Source organism: Thunnus thynnus, chromosome 21 (genome assembly GCF_963924715.1).
Source record: "Thunnus thynnus chromosome 21, fThuThy2.1, whole genome shotgun sequence".
Classification (NCBI taxonomy): Eukaryota; Metazoa; Chordata; class Actinopteri; order Scombriformes; family Scombridae; genus Thunnus; species Thunnus thynnus.
Genome location: NC_089537.1, coordinates 2,544,109 through 2,566,360, shown reverse-complemented (window position 1 = coordinate 2,566,360; position 22,252 = coordinate 2,544,109). Strand labels below are relative to the sequence as shown.

Below are 22,252 nucleotides of genomic sequence, written 5' to 3'. Positions count from 1 at the left end.
TATCTTAGCTAAAAACCATCTATAAAATGATTATCACGTATTTCCCTCCACAATGTAACAGCTGATTAAACTAGAAACATGAACAGTGTAATTTTTTGTTTGTTTGTTTGTTTGTTTGTTTTTTGTCTGCTATTACATGTTTTCATCTTCTAATATGGAATAAAATGGGTTCAGATTTATTTTTGAGTGTAATGACTCTTTAATTGCGTGTTTCTCAGAGTTAACGAACGTCTTATAAATCTGTCCTCCATCTTTAATCGCAGCACAACCGCTAACTGCAGGTAAAAGTTCATCTCTGCTACGCAAACTGCTGCCGTTCATGGAGATCAGCATGTTTGGGGAAGAGTTATTATATGTTTGGATGTTTATTGGAAACAGGCGTTGAAATGTGTGAATACTGTGTGTGTTTCACTCACGCCATGACGATGACACTGAAGTCGAGCCAGTTCCAGGGGTCCCTCAGGAAGGTGAAGGGTCCCACACAGAAACCCCTCGCCAAGATCTTTATGAGAGACTCGAACGTGTAGATACCTGTGAAGGTGTACCTGAGAGAGAGGGAGGAAGAGGAGGAAGAAGAAGAGAAAGTCAGGACATGGAGGGAAGAAGAAGAGAGAGAGAGAAATGTTAGAGAGAGGAAGGGAGGAAGGATGAAGGAAGACAAGAGGGATGAAATGTAAAGCAAAAACAGAAAGATGGAAAGAAGGAAGAGGAGGGTCAGGTGAAGAAGGGCAAGTAAGGATACAGGAAGAAGGAACGGATGAATAAAGAAAAGAGAGGAAGAGGAGGAGAGGATGAATATTCATATAAACAGCCTCGACTCTCAGCAAAACATCCTTCACTTATTTATTTTGTCCTCAGAAAGAAGTTTGAGCAGCTGGAAGCCAAAGATGAAAGATGTTAAAGGTTCAGTTCAACATGTTCTATCAGTTACTGGCAGGGCTGGATTAACCTCCTCTGTGGTCCCGGGGGGGGGGGCAACAGTTTGTTTTCAGGCCCTTGTTGACCTCCACTACACATGGAAGTCCTCTAGATATGAAATGATTAGACGATTTACTGATTGAAATTCATCTACAACTATTTAAGTCATTTTTTTTAAGCAAAAATGTCAGAAATTCTCTGTCAGCAGCTTCTAACGTGTGAATATTTGCTGGTTTTTCAGTTTTCCATCATAAACATCTCTGTTTCTGACTGTTGATCAGACAAATAAAGACATCTGAACATGTTCACTGGCTTCAGGGAATAATGGTCAACATCATCTTCTGACATTTTATATACTCAACAATCGATGGATCATAAAAGAAGCCTTACAGTACTGCTATGATGGAATAATACGACCTGTCCCTCAGTTTTCTGTGTGCAGTTTGATTTTTTGAAAAAAACAACAACTTGACTACAAATGAGCTCAATATAAACTAAAACCATTAAAGTCTTAGAGTCTTCAAGACCAGGAGCACAAGATATGGAGTAAACGTTGGTTATTGGCAGCGTCTTTGGGGGAAAGTGAAGGAGTTTTTTGTTTTAAATGCTCCTAATTTTCATTGGGAACAACTTTTCTATGAAATATTCATCTTTAAGTCTCACTGCGTCACTGTTGCAGGCGTATTAAAGGAGCAGTGTGTAGAATTTAGTGGAACAGATAATATTCATAAGTATGTTTTAATCTAATTAGCCCGCCATGTTTCTACAGTAGCCCAGAACAGACAAACCAAACACTGGCTCTAGAGAGGGACTTTTGCGTTTTTCCTGAGTTTCACGGCCACCGTAGGTTCTCCTACATGCTTGGAAGGGGGAGGTGACTGGTCCTTTAATAAGAATCCAGTGAGCTCACCAACAACCAATTAAACAATCCAGTAACACCAGAGATGATGGTTTGTACAACTCCTCTAAACTGGGACTGATTAACTCTCAGCAGATCTTTCTTTTGATTGTTCATTAATAAAAAAAAACAACTGAATAAATAATTAAATAAAAACTGATTTCACAGCCAGTAAAATTGGCTTTAAGTGTAGAATTACCCCTTTAAATATGAACATTTGTTTGTTCGGAAAACACAACAAACAAAAGCAAATCAATATTTAATTTAGTTTCGTGATACAGATTACGCAATATCTCAAATATTTGTTTATAAAATCTATCTATCTACTCTTGTTTATTGGTGAATATTTTATTTGACTTGATAAACTGTGTTCAGTAAAAGTTGCTCTCAGCAGTTTTATGAATCACCATCAAAGAAAATTCTTAGCTGGAAACTTTTTTGGCGCCATTTGATGACTCGAGTGAAACAGAGGTTGGAGTTTCCTCCATTTGAACAGGATTTTAATCCGGTCCAGAGCTCCTGTGTGACTCATCTTTCACTCAATAGTAATAATTCCAGCTGCATTGAGCAACTGTTTTTCACTGAACTCGCTGCTCCTCCTGTCATTTAAATCCCGTCCGGAGCGACATCCTTGTTTTTTTTTTAAGGTGGATCTCTGAGTTTTATCCTTCTACTAAAAAATGTTTTGGCTAATCTGACAGATGAAAAACATGCTAACACCAACATAGAGGCCTACTGGGAACCAATATGACAACAGAAAGAGAGCGAGACCCATTAAAGCTCATCAAAGCTATAGACAGGTACTGCTGCTCTCTCTTCACACCCATTTTCAGTCTCCATTAAAATTAGTTTCATGTCTCAATCTTCATCTCCGTAGCGCCCCCACACCTTCCTCTGTTATGTTAATCTCATCCCATTGGAGTTTAAAACGTCCCCAGTTCACGTCCGACCTTTGCTGCATGTAAGTAACAGTTTTTCTATCAGCTCTCTGCTGTAATCTGTCCAAAACTACATTTTTTAACTGACAGTTTGAGGCCAAAAGTTTAGCCGACTGGAGAGCTGAAGGTTCTTATTGTTAAACTGCTTTGTTCACCTTTTGATTTTACCATTGCCTGCAAAATGCTCAACAATTTTCTGTGATTGATTTATTCCAGTCCAGCTGTTTATTCCAAATGTCTTCAACCTCCACTACGGGGCATTAACCCAGCAGACCAGTGAGTGTACTGACATTTACTCAAAGTGCTGCATTTAACAGCAGTTAGACTCCAAAATGTGTTTTTTCTTCTGAGTTAAAGACACAAAAACACAACACAGACAGACAGACAGTTTCCAGGTGTACTTACTCTACGTATTTGGCCCAGTACGCCGGCTCCGACATGGCCATGAAGCAACAGTTGGTCAGGATGGTGCACATGATGAATAAACTGAATAATGTGAGCAGGTTAAGGAATAAGATCATCATAAACACACCTGTAGCAACAACACATCTATACAGTGCAGGTACGTGACGATAAAGACATTTTAACTGTTTTCACTGCCGGCCTGCTGGTGGGAAGCCAGTGAGGGATCAAACCTTTGCAGTTGTAAGATACAACACTATAAAACACTGTAAGACACAAAAAATATTACTGGAAAGCTGGTAAGTAGGGATGTGCAGAGAGCCCAGTATTTGTATTTGTTGAGGCAGCAAAATTATTTGTATTTGTATTCGAATAAAAGTGGAAAGAGGCTTAAAAATCCTGTTTTTGTTTTTATTACGCTTTTAATTTTAGAAAATTAAAATGTTACAATAAGTGTTCATGAAGTATTCCCTTGGGAGCGCTTCATTTGTGTCTGTAGTTCAGCTTTATTTCTGGGGAACACCCCCAACTCCGGGAGTGATGTCCAAATTAGGAAATGTGCGTCATGTAGCAGGTGGATGTGACTCCCCTCACTGAGACCTGCTGATAGACGTCACAGCGGAGCAGAGGAGAGACACTGAGTGATGTAACCGACCTGTGCGCTGGTATTTAACATGTTTTTTTTTCTTCCCGAAAACAAATAATTTTTAAAATATTTGTATGAAACAAATATTTGTAAAAAAAAAACCCAACTATTTGTGCTTTGCTGAATAACATATTTGTATTTGCACACCTCTACTGGAAAGCTGGTAAAGCTACATTTTTTCAGGTGTTTCAGCCGTCACACATGTAAATACAGTACCAGCCTACTGTAGATCACATGTGCAGCTGTGTTAATATACGTCTATATAATAAAACAAATCAAGGACTTGAATCAAGAAACAGAAACCCCTTTTTTAACTTATTGTTTTCTTTTTTAAATTGTAGAAGTTTGCAAAAACATAATTGACAAGAAATTGGGAAAAAAATAAACATAAGATGAATTAATAAAAAGTGGATTCCTACAGAATATTGTTAAACAAACATTTATTTCCCAGTTTAATTCATTTTATTTCATTTTTTCAAATGTTTTTCTCTGCAATTTCAGTCTACAGGTTGATATTTTCCATTTCATACACCGCCTGTAGTCTGTTTTTCCTTCTATATTCAGTAGATATGATTGTCTACAGGTTCACTCCCAATACTGCACTGTTGGCAAGAAAATTTATTATTTATGAGATAAAAAAAATCACTAAAACTGTCATAAGAGTCAGAAATTTGACCTGCAATAACCTGAAATCTGTAAATAGTTTTCATAGTTTGTCAGGTGGCAGGTAGGTGGAGTTTAGCATAGAGGACAATGTGTTCCAGATAGAGAAACAGTCCATTCATTGTACTCTTCTGTGGATAAGAGCAGCAAGTCAAATGTAAAATGGAAATATGTTCATTGTAACTGAAGCTTTTATGACTTGTTCTCTCACTGTGAGTCTCTCTGGAGATTGTCAGCTTAACGCCTGAAATTTAAATGTATAAACGTCTCTTTTTTTTTTTTGCTGCCATGTGTGTACTGACTACATGCCAAAGTGATTTTTACACAAGCTTTTTTTTTTTTAAATACCTTTCACTGATTTCCCATTAGTGCTAAATAAAGACGAAGTGAACTGAAAGGCTGCGTACGGAGCGAGCATGTGTGTTTCACCGCTCCCTTCCTGATGCCTGCCACATTCAATACAGCAAATTAATATGCCATTAACAGCACCGATGGGAGAAAAAAGGGGGGGGGGGGGGGGGGGGCTGCTCTTGTCTAATCATCATATAATGGGGAAGCAGTAACTTTCCAAACTGTCAGAAGCCAGCGAATACATGTTAAATATCACCTTCACCTGCCTCGTTCGGCACGCTACACGCGACGAGGTGGGAGAGAGACTTTGTGCAACGTGGCTCAGCTGTCAATCACGGCTATAAATGAATCATAATTATTGTAATTTGGCAGAAGGAACATACTCCCTGTGTGAAAGCGGCCCAAACTCCAGCTGAAAAAGTTGTCTGAGCGGCGGGGTAATTGTTGATTGAGTGCCGGCTGTAATGATGTTGCTGGAGCGCGGTGGCAGGCGGCGAGATAATACGGTTACAGATTGACAAACAACGCAAATGTCCCCCCGCCGCCGCCACCGCAGAGCCAGGAGCTAATTACGCCGTAATGATAGCCCTGCTGTTATGGACCTCCCAGGCCACCGTACCGGTAATGTCATTACACCTCCCACATCCACCTTATTTTTCTCCTTCTTTCCACATTTGTGTTTCTCCTTCATTCTCTCCTCTTCCTCACATCCTTCCTCTCTGTCGTCTTTCTGTCATTGTTTAATGAGAATGACGTGCTCTCAGCTTTAGTCATTAAAGATCAAACCATTTCAACTTTAACCCTTTAATTTCCCCCTTTAATCAATCTGTATCTATCAATAATCTAAAACTACTAGAAGTTTCAACTTGAAACTGTTTGGTTTAGTTATTGCTTCAAAATGTATTATTAGTAATCAGCCAATCAGCTTCTATCTTATTGATAACTTCCTGTTTTGCTGAGTCTTGGAGATGCCGAGCAACCTTCCTCTCTCCTTCCTCACTCTTCCTCACTCCTTCCTCACTCCTTCCTAACTACCTCTTCACTCCTTCCTCACTCCTTCCTCTCTCCTTCCTCTCTCCTTCCTCTCTCCTTCCTCTCTCCTTCCTCTCTCCTTCCTAACTCCCTCCTCACTCCTTCCTCACTCCTTCCTCACTCTTCCTCACTCCTTCCTCACTCTCTCTTCACTCCTTCCTCACTCCTTCCTCACTCCTTCATCACTCCTTCCTAACTCCTTCCTCTCTCCTTCCTCACTCTTCCTCACTCCTTCCCAACTACCTCTTCACTCCTTCCTAACTCTCTCTTCACTCCTTCCTCACTCCTTCCTAACTCCCTCTTCACTCCTTCCTCACTCCTTCCTCACTCCCTCTTCACTCCTTCCTCACTCCTTCCTCACTCCCTCTTCACTCCTTCCTCACTCCTTCCTAACTACCTCTTCACTCCTTCCTCACTCCTTCCTCACTCCTTCCTCACTCTCTCTTCACTCCTTCCTCACTCCTTCCTAACTCCCTCTTCACTCCTTCCTCACTCTCTCTTCACTCCTTCCTCACTCCTTCCTAACTCCCTCTTCACTCCTTCCTCACTCTCTCTTCACTCCTTCCTCACTCCTTCCTAACTCTCTCTTCACTCCTTCCTCACTCCTTCCTCACTCCTTCCTCACTCTCTCTTCACTCCTTCCTCACTCCTTCCTCACTCCTTCCTCACTCTCTCTTCACTCCTTCCTCACTCCTTCCTAACTCTCTCTTCACTCCTTCCTCACTCCTTCCTCACTCCTTCCTCACTCCTTCCTAACTCCCTCTTCTCTCCTTCCTCACTCCTTCCTCACTCCTTCCTCACTCTTCCTCACTCCTTCCTCTCTCCTTCCTCACTCCTTCCTAATGTTAATTAATGTCTGCGAGTTATTTCTGTATATATATATATATATATATATATATATATATATATATATATATATCAGAGTTATATATATATAGTATACATATATACATATATATATATATATATATATCTACATACAGTACCAGTAAAAAGTTTGGACATACTTTCATTGAAGAGAGAAGAACGGTGAGTCCAAACTGTTGACTGGTCCTGTTTATATTTAATACTTAAATATTATAACTAATTGTCTTCTACCTCTTGCAATTGTCCTAAATGTTGTTTATGTTTGAGTTTCTCACTTGAAAGCTCTTTATGCTTACTGCTTGAAAACTGCTCTATAAATAAACGTATTATTAAGTGACATCACTTGAAGTGATTGATCAGATTTCACAGCAGCTCCCTCTGGAGCCACAAAAGGCTTAATACTGCTTCTTACACAGAGAACGACTGGAAACACAAAATCACTGCAGTTCATCCTCAAAGTCTCATGTTATGATTGATCTGTTAAAAGAAAATCCCACAAGTCTTATTTATGAGCCACATACTTGCCCACAACAACAACAACAACAACAACCTACACTGAACCGGAACATCCTGTTCTATCATGAAAACAGATCAAACCACAGTTAACATGTAACTACTTCACATGGCAGCAGCAGAAAGCAGCACTGAGCTTGTTTTTAAACAATATTAACACAGTTTTAAATGAAAAATGTTCAAATGTGTCATTTTAACAGCTGGAAAAGTCTCACAAATGACGTGCAGTTTGCTTAGACTACACCAAAGGACTTGAGACTTGCAAACATTGTGTTTAACTTTGTGCTAATATAAAATGAATGCAACATGATTTAAAGCTACTGGATGTGACATTAAAGCTCACATACAGACGAACCATCACTGCAGTACTAATGCACTACTTTATGTAACTCACTGTTTGCATGTTTTTAAGCAGTCATATATTGAAAATATAGTCATCAAATGCCATTAAAATACAGATTATAATCTACTAAACATCACTTTTAAAAAGCCAGTGAATTCTTTTTTTACACAGTTTAAATCAGCGACACCACAGAAGCATCACGCCGTGACACTTCAGACACACAGCTGGTTGTTGCAGTGCAGCTTTGGGGTCCCACAGCAAAGCCTCATGGGACACAAAACCAAAAATCCCTCGGAGCAAAGCCCAGTGGGATATGTAGTCCAAACAGTCTGTGTTTGGCGTTTAAACTGAGAAAACAGCAAAAACACAATCTGCAACTAAATGAACTGTGTGTGTGTGTGTGTGTGGGTGTGTGTGTGTGTGTATGTGTGTGTGTGTGGGTGTGTGTGTGTGTGTGCGTGTGTGTGTGTCCACCTCACACCACAGCTTGTCACTGTGGCGCCACCGTGGTCGGGCCGCAATCCAGAACACACTTGATCAAAAAACACTGACACACAAACACACACACACACACACACATACTATAAGTCTACTCCACCACCATGAGTTGTAGGGACACCCCCCCACACACACAACACACTCACACACGCACACACACACATACACACCCAGCACATCAGCATCACCACACCTCCGTTGCAGACCTCTTCACCTACTTATCCCCCTGACAACAGCGTCGTGTCCGCCGGCGCGACATCTCTCAACACCAGTAGCCACCTCCCACAGTAAAAATAGAGGAGTGTGAGGTGAGGTGATGGGGGTTTGTTGAGTTTTGGGTGTGAAGTAATATCTGTCATGTTGGCGTGGCGTCTGGAGCTCGCGGCGTGTGGGAAAGGGACTGACGGCAGGCCGAAATCCCGCAGCTGGAGGTAATCCAACCATCATCCAAAACCACATGTTTTCCTTGTTATGTTTAACATAAGTTAAACTAATGTTTTCACATATTTTCAGGCCGTTTGAGTTATAATGACCAAAAATATAAAATGCAATGCTTTTGTTTTTGCTACAAATTTCACAAGATGAAGTAAACACTGACAGATGTCTTTCTATACACTCTATAAATGTAATTACTTCAGATTTTGCACAAAAAGTTGAGTGTTAAGTTTAAACTGTCCCTCATTTAGGGTTAGGGTTAACCTAACCCTAACCCTACCCTAACCTTACCATAACCCTAACCCCTAACCCTGGAAAAAAAGAATCTTACATCTGCAAAACTTTACATCCTTTAGTTGTCTCATGACAGTTAAAATTATTTCTTTTTTAAGGTATTTTATTTTCAAACATTTTAATTATTTATACAGTAGGTTAGACTAGTTATATTCAGATGCATCGAAATGTGTTGCAAAATATATTTAATATTTTTTAAATGTGTGTGTCTGTGATGTCAGACTTGTTTTTAGGAGTATTAAGTCTTAACATTAAGTTTCTTTTAGCTCTGTTTTTACTCTCTACCAACTCCTGAGGGAAATATCTGGCTCTTTAGCTGCTAAATGCTCCACTATGTTCACCAGCTAGTCTACAGCTAACTGTGTCTGTTTGATGCTGAGCAGGTAGTGTACAGTGGCTTTTTACAGCTTTTCCTCTGAAAACGACGCTATGAGACGCTGAGAGTGAACCAGAACAGTAAAGTTGCAGCCGGACAGATAAACAATGAGCTGAAACTCACTATAAAGCTCCGTAAAGCCGAGAGGAGCTGCAGAGTCACTGATAATTCTCTGTAGGTTCATCACTACGAGCCAAACACATTACACACTGACAGATCAGACTGTAGAGTTATAAAAAATATTGATTATATCGATTATAGCCACTTTAAAGACAAAATGAAATAGGAAAACAAACTGGGAAAACAATTTGGAAGCAGCAACTCCTCACTTAACGAGATAGATGAAGCCGGCAGTGTTAATGTATGTATCCACTGTCTGAAAAGGGCTTCAGATTTTGGCCCAACCACCCATGCACTGTGTGTGTGTGTGTGTGTGTGTGTGTGTGTGTGTGTGTGTGTGTGTGTGTGTGTGTGTGTGTGAGAGAGAGAGAGAGAGAGAGAGCAGAAACCACCTTGATGAAGGCTGGGTAATATTTACTGGTCATGTTTATGGCTCTGCAGACAGCTCAGGATGATATCTGGCTTAGAAATACAACCAACAAGACGAGCTCTCTGATTCAAACACACACACACACACACACACACACACACACACACACACACACACACACACACACACAAAGAGTCACTGTTATTCCTTTACGTGTGTCTGGAAAGCGTCCAGCTGTAGGATCCAGTATAAACTCTTCACTTTCAGAGAGGATTCAGGAGGTAAAGACAATGTGAAGCAGCTAAACATGGTTAAAGTGCAGTAAATATAATTGATAACATGTGATTAATATTATGTAATAGCCTATAATCTCTATGATAGATCCTGATAATTGATCTTAATGCTAAACTGTTGCATGTTTCATTTAAAATAGTCTAAACTAAACTCCATGAATCACATATTCTTTAAGAATATCATCACCTTTACATTTATCTTTACTTAATTAATGCAGAGCCCACCAACATTAAAGTCATTTAGCAGGACAGGAGCTCACTATTATCACTTCATCTTTAAATCCATAGTTTCTCTCAAGGTTTTATTAACTGGTGATGTCATACTGAGTCCAGCTGAAGGTGTTAATGATTCCTTTAATAAACTTTACATACAAACTAACCATTAATAACCATGTAAACAAGTCACAAATGACATTAAAAACCCTATTAGAGCCTCAATAAATCAACTCCAAAGCAAATTTAACACTAATTCATCTTTTAGTTTTAGCATCATATAGTTGGTCAAGATTTAATGTTGAAATAACGAGTACAAGACGTGTTTTGTTTTGCAGTTAAAGCCTGCGATCACTCAACATAGTATAAGCTAAACTGCATATAACCCATCACAGACCGTTGTGTATGCTAACCTGTCAGCACAGACACTCCAGATCTTTAAACTGAGAGCAGAGACGCGTTCAGGGACCCCGCTGTCGTAAAGATAAAGTTGGTTAAACTCTTCTGGTACTTTCTGTATTTCTGTATTTGGTGGATTCTGATGTTTAAACATTTGTTTTATCCATCAAAACACATTTAAATGACGCCAAAATTTGACGTCTTTGCTGAGAAAGAGAGAAAAAAAGCAAGAGAGACCAAATACAAAACATGGTCGATGTGTAGAGCTGCAATAATTAGTCGATTAATTGATTAGTTGATTGACAGAAATTTAATTTTGATAATCGATTAATCACTGAAAGTTCAAATTCTCTGATTGAAGCCTCTCAAATGTGTCACCTTGAGTTTTCGGAGACAGAAATCGACATTTTTCACCATTTTCTGACATTTTAAAGACCAATCGACTAATCGAGAAAATGAAAATAATTGTTTAACTGCATGTGATCATGTGATCATGTGATCATGTGATCATGTCGATCCGTACTGTATATAGTCTGAATGTCTCAGATCAGGTGTTAGTGTGTATTTAGTGTTTGTCAGATCAAATCTTTTTCATAAAGATGCCGATACAACACTACGTCTGCACTATGATAAATACAGAGAGTGAAACTAGCAGGCATGTTGTTTTATATCAGCTGTAAGTTTGCTTTCCATCGAACTGTAAATGCAGATTTTAACTTAACTTCCAGAAAATTGGCAAAAGAAAATGAAAATGAATGTGTGTTTCCGTCCACTGCTTTTGTGTGAATATCAGCAGATAAACTAATCCTCCAGTCGGTGCCGTTAAACCGTCGCAGAAGAAGAAGAAGACACAACGAGATGACGTCATTAACAGAGTGACAGTCAAAGCTGAAACGATGGAAAACATGATGGAAATATGACGTTTCTGTTAGTTTCATGTGTTGATGTGAGGAAGGTTACAGTCTCCTCATCATCGCTCCAGACAGATCTGATGTTTCAGCTCTTCAGTGACGTTTCAGTCACATGATTCATGACGTCATCATTTATTCACTCAGTCTGTTGTTTGTCTGTTTAATACATTCATGTATTTGATGTTTGCTTCTGCTTTGTATGTTTCAGTTAGTGTCTAATAACGCAGCTCAGTCAATATTTATATTAACATTAATATTCACATTTCATTGCTTTGCTTGTCTTGTATTGTGTTTGTGTTTTAATTACTACCTGACAGTCTAGTATAACGTCTACTGTACATTCTTTATTAACATTAATATGCTTTTCTCCTTTTATTATTGCCCTGAGTGCTTATAAATATTATGATCTCAATAACTTTGTAATTTTAACTCATATATTCTTTTTTAAAGATCTACAGATGAAGAGTAGCGTCTGGCACATTTACACCAATGTTTATTAATGTCCCTGTTAAATAAACCAATAAACAGATAAATAAACAAACACATACATCATCTTCTGTCAGTTTTAAATATTTATACGTCACTTACGATATAACTTCATAGCTGTATTTTCTAATGAGGATTCCTCTTGCCTCCCATCATTCATTGCAACGATATAACACACAACAACGTGAGGCCGAAGCTGTGACGAGGCTTCAGACGCCCGCAGCGACAAACCAACCCAACCTCCGTCTATTTGTTTGTGTTTACAGCCACACTGCCCTCAGAGTCGCCCTCGGTGCCGCTCTGTGACTGACCTCTGACCTCTGAGCTCCCTGCAGACATCTCCCTGCGGTCAGTAGGGTATCGTACAGACGCCATGCAGAGTGAACATACAGGACTGTGTAAGGATATGAGTGAACCAGGATCTTGATGGCGATTCTGCGGATGGGGTGGAAAGGGCTGAAGATGTAGAGAGCTGATGTGGCACTGAAACGGAAGATGGCCTTCCCTTTGTTCAGGACTATGAAGGTCTGCAAGAGAAGAGAAAGAAAGAGGAAAAGTATATGTTAGTAGATATATTGTTGGAAAATAAACTACAAACATTATTTTACATATGTTGAAATAGGGTAAGACAGAAGAAATAAATGCATTCATGATACTATGTTTTCATAATATAACAGATACATTTGGAGAAGATGTAGTTTTATTCTGAGAACGACAAGACATCAACATTTTAAACAAAAGGTAAAAGACTTCCAGTGTTATTTTGGGAACGCTGTCTAGACATATTGTTGGAAAAGACAGTGAATTGTTCTCATTCTTTGTGTCATTTTTTTTTTTTTATAAATTGAGGCAGCTATTGTTTGGTGTTTTTTGGCTGAAGCCTCTGACTTGGACACAAAACCGCAGATTTCATGGACTGACAGAGAAGTATGAGCGTTTTTAGATGAGTCGCTCAGAATATTTACTGGTTCAAGCTTCTCAAATGTGAGGATTTTATGTGTTTTTCGTGTCTCCTACAGTTAGTTAACATCTTTGATCAAACAAAACCAGACATATGAAGACGTCGACTTGGGTTGTGAAATTATAACAGACGTTATTCAGTATTTTCTCACATTTTATAGATTAATCGGAAAAATAATCGTTAGTTGCAGCTGACTCGTTGTACAGATTAAACAACTGAGATATAATATGTTAATTAGTGAGCGTTAGATGTGCTAGAAGGCTGTTCTTGTTACTTTTGGTCAGACGCTAACAGTTTACCCTTGTTTCTAGTCTTTATGCTAAGCTAAGCTAAAAAAAAACAACCAGCAGTAGCTTCATGAAAACAGTTTCAATCTTCACGTCTAACTTTTAGCAAGAAATACACACATTTCCCAAAATGTTGAACTATTCCTTTAACCAAAGTGTTGTTGTAGTCTAAACCTAAACACATGGAGGATGTTAACCCTGTCTCTCGTGACGAAGTTCTGTCCTTTCTGGAACGGAAAAAATGTTCCCAGTGAACAAAATCAAGTAGTTTACAAACCTAAATTCTGCACTTAGTTAACATTCCCATCCGACCACATCTGAAGGTAAAAGTGTTTATATCTGCTCGGGAGCTGCACATGAAGGCGGAATAATGCTGCTCATTTTCAGACCGTCTCTCCTGGGAGGAATTTGTCGTGTTGCACATGAAAAGTGGCAGAAATAGTTGTATGAAGAATGAAAAAAGAAAGAGAACCCGCTAAAGAAGTTCATACCAGCCTCCACACTCCTCCGCACTAAAATCTACAGATGCAACTCTGTAGATTTCTCTTTATTTCAACGTACATCCTATAAATGTGGTGATTATTGTGACTCTGTGGGTCGTGCTAACGCCTGGGACACACTGGATGCGTTAGCAGCGCGTGTGCGTCACGGAACCTCTTGCTTTTCATTTCGGCGCCATGTTAACAGGTTCGAGCGGCTACACAGCCCGCAGGAGACAGACTCACGCGAGGCTGCTGCGTCGCTTCATCTACAGATTTGAGGTCTCGCCTATTTTCTCCGCGTGACGCGTGCGGTTCTCAGCAGAAATAGACAAGGAACACGATAGAAAGATAAGGCTGCCAGTGGCAGAAGCGCCGCAGCAGACACATTTCCTGTGTGGACGCTACAAGCGTGCGAGACGCAGCAGTTCAGACAGACATTTGACTCCTCCATCTTTACAAATAAACATGATTATTCATGATTATTTCAAATGCTGGTCTCTGACACAGGAAGTAGCGTCTGGATTAACCACCATGGCTACCACAGAAGGATTTACACCCACAGTAACTATGTAAGGTTGAAATAAACCAGAATTTTCCTTTAAATCCCAATAAAAATAAAATGAATATTATATTTCAGTTTGAGATAAAATCCTGAAACCCTGCCCTAGCTAAAACCCAAAAACTGTGTGTGTGTGTGTGTGTGTGTGTGTGTGTGTGTGTTCACCCTGGATGATGCTTTTTCTAGTTAAAACCCAGAGGAGACAAACACACCTGAGCTAAACGGAGAGAGAGAGAGAGCGAGAGAGGCAACGTGAGGAAAAGAGAAACTGAGAGAGACAGAAAGGAATGAAGGATGAGGAAAACTCTCCGGAGAGAAACTTCACTAGAGAGCAGCGAAAAGACAGAAAGGACAGAAAGAGAGAAAGTGACAAATTAGAGACGTCGTTATCCAGGAACAGATCACATGTTCATACCAGCTGTAAGCAGGGAAAGAACAGAGAAGACGGAGGTGAGCTGTGGAGGAGAAAGAGAAGGAGAGGGGACACAATGTCTCTCCTCTTTCCTTGCTTTCATTTTGTCTTCTTCTCTCCCTGTCTCTCTCTCACTCACACACACACACATACACACACACACACACACACACACACACTTGGTCACCTCCCCTCTAGTCTTCAGTGAAGTACGCTACCGAAGAGTCGATTTATCTTCCAGGGATTCTCCAACAGGAAAGACAGAGAGAGAGAGAGAGAGAGAGAGGGGGGTATTTCCAAAAAAACCTTCATCCACACACACACACTAACAAAAACACACACACACACACACACACACACACACGTTGGGTGACCTACCCTCTGGTCTTTGAAGTAGTATGGGTCGATGTCTTCCAGGGGAACGCCCACCAGATGAGACGGGATGTCGGCGAAGATGCGCGGCAGCTGTTTTCCTGCCTCCAGGTCGGGCCGGGGCCGGGGGATCTGCACGTCGCCCAGGTCCTGACACGCACACACGCACACACACACACACACACACGCAAACAACATCACCAACTCAGCAACATCTGCCCAGTGATACAGCCTCACATCGCTCTATTTTATTGAAGTTTCACACTCCATCATAATCTTTTGATTCCTGTTTCCACTCGGTTAATTAATGATAAACCATCCTGGATGTTTGGTGTGTGTGTGTGTGTGTGTGTGTGTGTATGTGTGTGTGTGGTCCAGGTATTCCTCGTGTTGTGGGGACGTAAATTTGTTTACACAGTCATGTTGTGGGGACTCGCCTCCCTTCTTATGTTATGTTAAGGTTAGGATAAGTCTCCAGGAAATGAATGTAAGTCAATGTAATGTCCTCTGAAATGATGGAACTATGTGTGTGTGTGTGTGTGTGTGTGTGTGTACCTCCTGGTAGTGTTTTTTGCGTCGGGCCTCCTCCTGGGCGATGCGCTGTTCGATGGCCGCCAGGGAGTCCGGCGTGAAGCGCTGAAAGCTCTCTGGTCCCATTGGAAACACACAGCCAGCCATCTTCTCATCCTGATCCTGCTGCTGACTGGCCCAGTATACCAGCTGCACACACACACACACACACACACACACACACACACACACACACACACACAGACGGGATTAATACATCACTAATAATCAATAGGAAACTCTTTAAAATCCTGATTTTTTTCTGCTTTTGGTGAAGTTTTTGTCTACTACAGTAAGAGGTTTCCTACATTACCCAGAATGCCTTTCAACAACATTGCTACCAAACGTCAAGAAGCTGCTCAAAATATCTGGACATCAAATTTCCTACATTTGGCCAATAATCAATAAGAAGAGACATTGAGGAAATGAATCTGTCCACATCACAGCTGCAGATACTGTTGCATCCAAGCGGCTTATTGTCACTTTTAACAAACAAACAGAAAACTGCAACAGTGCTAATAAGAGGTCAAACACTGCACCAGTTCCACCTGTTAACAGCAGCTGACCATCATAATCAATTAACCCTTTAAAGGAGTCATCAGTAGATTTATCTTTGAACTCCAACAACAGTCAGACTAAATCTAAATGGATGCAGCAGAGGCAGAGATATTGTCTATGTTGCATCCTAGAAGAAGAAGGTACAACTGGCAAAAGGTTGTCTTGAATTTATGTTTACGGTGTAATTATAGATGTTTATATATTCTTTTATTCTGTTAACATTTCTGCTAACATATTAGGCATCACGTGGCTATAATAGTGTCATATTTTGTCATTAGAGGAAGTTGCATTTGTTGGAGCGCTGCCCCTTTAAGAGAAATTCTAAAAAAAAAAAAAAAAGTGTGTTGTTGTTGTGAGCCGAAAGTTTTTCTCTGTTGTTAAAAAAAAACAAAAAACAAACAGTATTCTTTGTAACTGAACCGAGCCTAAAATAAAAGTTGTCACAAGAAAATGGAAAGTAGCCCTACTCCGTTTTGAGGGTGCAACACCTGCATTACCCACAATGCAGCTCAACCGCCGACAGTTCAGCTGGAGATTCAGGTGTGTTATGCTAGTAGCTGTTAGCCTCCAGCAGGGAAACCTCCAGATTATTTTACTTTCAAACCGCAGCCGACGCTGACTCAAGTGACATCACTTGAGGCAATTTATCAGAGTTCACACAGCTTCAAACTACTTTTTACACAATTATTTTATAGTACAATTAACTCATAAGTCAAAACTAAAATACATTCTTTCATTTATCTGATATATCATGAAACTAAATACTTGCAAAGCTCTAGAGGAATAAGATATATATATATATATATATATATATATATATATATATATATATCACACACAACACTGGTTAGTAGGATCAATTTATTGTTAGTATTTTGGGGGAATAGTAAATAAACTGTAAATAACAGTGGCCTTCTCCTCCAGTGATGAAGGTAAATTCCCGGCACTAGAACAAACTGGTTGCGGGCAGCCTGCTAAAACACTTGTTGAGTATATTTTGAATCCTTGAGTCATGAGATGAGGAGCGTTTGATTCGAGTGCCTGGAGTGTCTCCGAGCGTCGGGACGGAGCCGTGATTGAACGGCTTCTTCACCGGCAGGATGATTACGTTCCTCTGAGACACCGCCCCCCCCCCCCCACCCCTCCCCCCCGCCGCTCCGGACGGCCCACGGCTTCACCTCGCTCATTATCCGCCAGCAAGCTCGGACCGTTTGAGAAGGCGGCAATCAGTCTGAAAACTCTCTACGACCTGATGAAGCACAATCACACCTGCTCTGCTGCTCGACGCCTCGAACGCTAACAACAGTGACACGCTGAACACCTTCACAAAGCTCCACGACACAGCAGAGTGTTATAAGATAACAAGATACCAAACTACTGCATGTAAACAGCTCTACAGTTATGTGACATTTAGTTTTACAGATAGTTATGGTGGCGGTACAGTAGGATATTTATCACAAGAAGAATATGTAAAATATCCTAAAATTGAATTACTGTAGGAGTACTTTTTGATTTTGGCTTAAATTTTAATTTTATTTGACTAAGTTCTGACCCGAATTTTGATTTTTAATCATATTAGCGAGATTCTGCTCCTACATTTTAATGACAACCAGAAGAAGATATCATGTGACTCTTTGTGTGGTCAAATGGCATTTTATTGAATCCAAATCCAGTTTCGTATCCACTTCTCAAATCTGAATCCTTTCCAGGACTGCAACTAATGATTATTTTCATTATTTATTAATCTGCTGATTATTTTCACGATTAATCGATTAGTTGTTTTGTCTATAAAATGTCAGAAAATAGTGAAAATGCCTGTTAAAATGTCCCAGAGTCAAAGGTTACGTCTTGAAATGTCTGATATTGTCAGAACAACAGTTCAAAACCCAAATACATCAGTTTACTGTCATGTATGACACAGAAAAAAGCATTAAATCATCTCATTTGAGAAGCTAAAAGCAGCATTTTTATTTTAATATTCCAGTAGAGCCTCAGAATATAAATATAGACTCTTTAACATATAAACACACACAGATAGTTGAGATGTTTCAGAGCAGGAAGCACATCAGCTGTTAGAGTTAATGTTAGTGTTCAGACTCTCTAAAGTTAATAACTGTGTTACTTTGACTTCAGGTTGAGTCTTTGAGTTCATCTGAGCATCGGAGTCACTCGTTACTCAGAAAAACATAAAAAACACAGCAGACAGACGATGCCTCTGTTACACACAGCTGTTTATTATTATAGAACTGCAACGATTAGTCGATTGACGGAAAATTATTCTGCAACTATTTTGATAATCAAATAATCTTTATAGTCATTTTTGACAGAAAAATGTTAAATATTTGGAGAATTTGAAGCTTTTATGAGTCGAGCATGAAACTAAACTGTTGATCAGACAAAACAAAACATTTGCAGACGTCACTTCAGGCTCTAAGAAATTACAACAGCCAATTAATAGATGATAAATGATTCATCAATTAATGAAAATAATTGTTAGTTGCAGCCTTATATCATTTAATACAGTAAATACAACCCTGGAGTCATGAATCGTCCCACAGCAAGTCCTGATACCTGAACTCCTCACGTCTCACATCTTCATACTTTTAATTATACAACATGAGAACGATGCAGTAAAACATTATGTTTCCATATCCAGATTTACAGTCAGATAATTATTATGGGATGTCCAGGTAATGAAGTATATAGGCCGCCAGTAGTGTCTAATTAACACTCGGAAACAGGGCGATCGAGTATAGATTGCAATGAGAGAGAGAGAGAGAGAGAGATTGACTATAGGATTACACACAGAGAGTCACAAGAGTCAGAGGAGAGCAAGACTGACAAACTGTGTGTGTGTGTGTGTGTGTGTGTGTGTGTGTGTGTGTGTGTGTGTGTGTGTGTGTGTGTGTGTGTCCAGACCATCTGCCTTGTATCCTAATTGAATGATTAGACAGGCCTCGTTTTTCAACCCTTCATGCATTTATTCTTCACAGCTCCCAAATCTGATTTCTGAAGTGTGTGTGTGTGTGTGTGTGTGTTTGTGCATGTGTGTGTGTGTGTGTGTGTGTGTGTCCACATCAAAGGAAAATCTAGCTCTGTTTTCCATTCTTATCAAAAGCTGTCATCCACCCAGTCACACACACACACACACACACACACACACACACACACACACACACACACACACACACGTATGTCAAGTACAGTAGCTCCTGATGAACTGGTTTCCATTTTGCTCCAACACTCGGTCACGTACACGTTTGTTTGTACCTCTATACTTGACAGGACCCCCCCCCCCATCCCCCCCGACGTAATGCATTCCCAAAGTCGTGAGAACAGAACAGAAAAAAAAACATTTCTGCTGCACAAAAATTCACTTTAATCTCCGCAAATTACTGAACAGAAACTTTCATATCTGTTCAGAGCTTCCAGTGTTTTTGACTCATTTTTAATGATGTTTTCTTTCCCGTTGAGTCTTTATGTTATTGTTGTTTTCTACTATGTTCTGTTGCAACCAGACCTTTAGTCTTTAATAAAGACTGAACTCATTACAACATGTTTAATGTCAGTGCTGTGCTGCCTAATAATGAAAATACAACGGAAAGAAAGAAAAGTAAAAAGTAAAACATACAATTTTTTGCATCTTGCCTTTTCTGCAGCAGACGAGTCATTTCATTTTCTTTAACTTTTATCGCAGATATGAAAACTAAATTTTTACATTTTTTAGTTTAGACTTTTATCGGTGGATAATAACCTCGAAAGAAGCAGGTTTCGTCCTCTCGTTTTAATTTAGACGTCACACAAAGTGAATTAGTTTGAACGGTTGGACGTGTGTGTGATGAAGTTCAGTAACAGACGGATTTTAACTGCAGCCACCGAGAGTGAAGAGACGACGATGTTATGAAACAGAAAGAGAGTGATTTCTGGGTCAAAACACCGACATAGACGACCCACCAACCAAACAAGCATCGCCCTCAGGAAGGACACACACACACACACACATGCACACACACACACACACACACACACTCACAGACAGAACACTGTGGGCTTCGGTGTGTGTGTGTGTGTGTCCATAAATCTGCAGCCATATGACACAACACATTAATTCCCTACATGTTTCATGTTTCATGTAGTCAGACATTCACTACCGTCTACACATGCGTGTTGATAGTATCATGCAGGTTCCTTTATGAACACGTATAAAACATGTCGCCTGGTTGCACCATGTATGATAAACAAACAGCATGTAAACAGAGTCATTTACACTCCGCAGACCAGAAAATTTTACCTATTCAGTCGTTTAAAATGCTGCAACCATCACATTCATCTCATATGACTTGAAAATAACTTTATTTATAGACTGACTAGCATATAAAATAAGTCATAATATAAGCTGTGTAACTTTCAAGGCTCTGCAAGGTGTTTGTCAAGGAAGTGACGTGAAAATGTGAAATCTGTCTAATGTTCGTTACTGTCCAAGCATCAAAGACCACGTCATGAGGTGTCACTGATGCGGCTTTAGAAAGTCAATCATAGTCATCGTGGTCTCCAGCAGAGACGAGGAGCTACAGAGGTCTGCTAACCTGCAGATGTTTTTACTTTTACAGGGTTTACACTGCTTTTTACTCAGAAAACACCTGGAAACACACACTGGAGGTGGAAAGTTCACCTTTAATAAAAACCCTCACACACATTCAACAGCCCATCATGATATTTAATTAAAACTATGCACATTCAACAAGACGTTACGGTGGCTCGACTCAGTGGAAGAAATGGCACCGATCCAAGGGTCCACTGGTCAAGAGCTGCAGGATTAACACAGAGGTGGAATGAGGGACTGTGTCAACTATAATTCTCTGTCCTCTTTTAACTCTATGTCTTCGTGGTCAACTTGCAAACTTTTGAGACCTGGTCCTTTTCACACCTGGCGTTAAAATGTGTCTCGGGTGATCCAATCACAAGTGGACAGTACAGGTGTGAACACACTCAAGACACATTGAGATCTGATCACTCAGACCACATTCGGAGGTGGTCTGGGCCCCATGTGGCCACATTCTTTTAGGAGTGTGTATGTGAATGTGTATTGGGCCACACTGAAGGACCGCCAACTCACCGACGGCATTGTATTAAAGTGTGAAACAACAAGAAGAAGCCACAACAAAAGGCATCAGTGCAATCTCCATCAACACACTCCAACTGCTCCAGAACGCAACCGCCTGACTCACACTCACACCAAATCCTGGCACCACATCACCCCCCAGTCCTAAAAGAAAGATCTCCATTGGCTTCCTGTCTCCTACCGGATCAACTACAAAATCCTGGTCATCACCTACAAAGCTCTTCACCAACATTCTCACAGACCTCCTCTCCCTCTACCGACCCTCTCAGTCCCTCAGATCCACCTCTGCTGACCTTCTCTCCAAGTCCCCGAGTCCAACCTTCACAGTTTCGGGGACAGAGCCTTCCCCAGGACAGCCCCCAGGCTCTGGAAGTCCCTTATTGTTTTCCAATCCCGCCTCAAGACCCATCTCTTCACCACTGCCTTCTCTTACACCGCCCACCCCCCATCCTCATGTGTGTTATGTTAGTCTGCCCTTTGTCTTACTAACCCCGCCCCTTAGTGTAGAGTGTAAAGCGACTCTGAGTTATTGAAAAGCGTTATATAAAGCGTTATATTATTAGAAAGGGTTCTCATGGATGGAGTACCAAGAAAACACGCTGTCTGATTTCCATTTGGGCTTTGCAAACTTCTTCTTCTTCTTCTTCTTTTAATTTCCGGCAGACTAGAAACAGGAAGTGCATTAAACAACACTTGTGGTGTTTGTAACAGAAATGATGTACGTGTTTATTTGCATATAGAGCTGGGAGGTGAGATCTGATCACTGGAGATGCATGTTAATAATAATAGGTGTGAACAGGACCATGACGTCTTCCTGCTAGCAACTATATGTACTATATATTCCTACATAACATACTAACACACAGTTTAGTCCTTCATGCAGACTTTGAGAAGCCGTTCAAAAACAACAAAATATTTCCTTCAGAGTGACAGCAGAGTCTGGTCCTTATTTCCATTTTTTTT

At 40.2% G+C, this 22,252-nt stretch overlaps 1 protein-coding gene across 1 annotated transcript in view; it reads right to left on the bottom strand.

Annotated features, from left to right (window-relative positions):
• The window catches only part of LOC137172973 (sodium channel protein type 3 subunit alpha-like), a 243,866-nt gene that overhangs the window by 169,899 nt on the left and 51,715 nt on the right, over window positions 1-22,252 (bottom strand). Inside the window, exons 2-6 of the mRNA XM_067577634.1 lie at window positions 15,595-15,759; window positions 15,046-15,189; window positions 12,376-12,493; window positions 3,160-3,250; window positions 417-545 (exon numbers count right to left, since the gene is read on the bottom strand). Of these exons, the coding sequence (XP_067433735.1) occupies window positions 417-545; window positions 3,160-3,250; window positions 12,376-12,493; window positions 15,046-15,189; window positions 15,595-15,717 (605 nt within the window). The 5' untranslated portion in view covers window positions 15,718-15,759. The remainder of the gene's footprint in view (window positions 1-416; window positions 546-3,159; window positions 3,251-12,375; window positions 12,494-15,045; window positions 15,190-15,594; window positions 15,760-22,252) is intronic.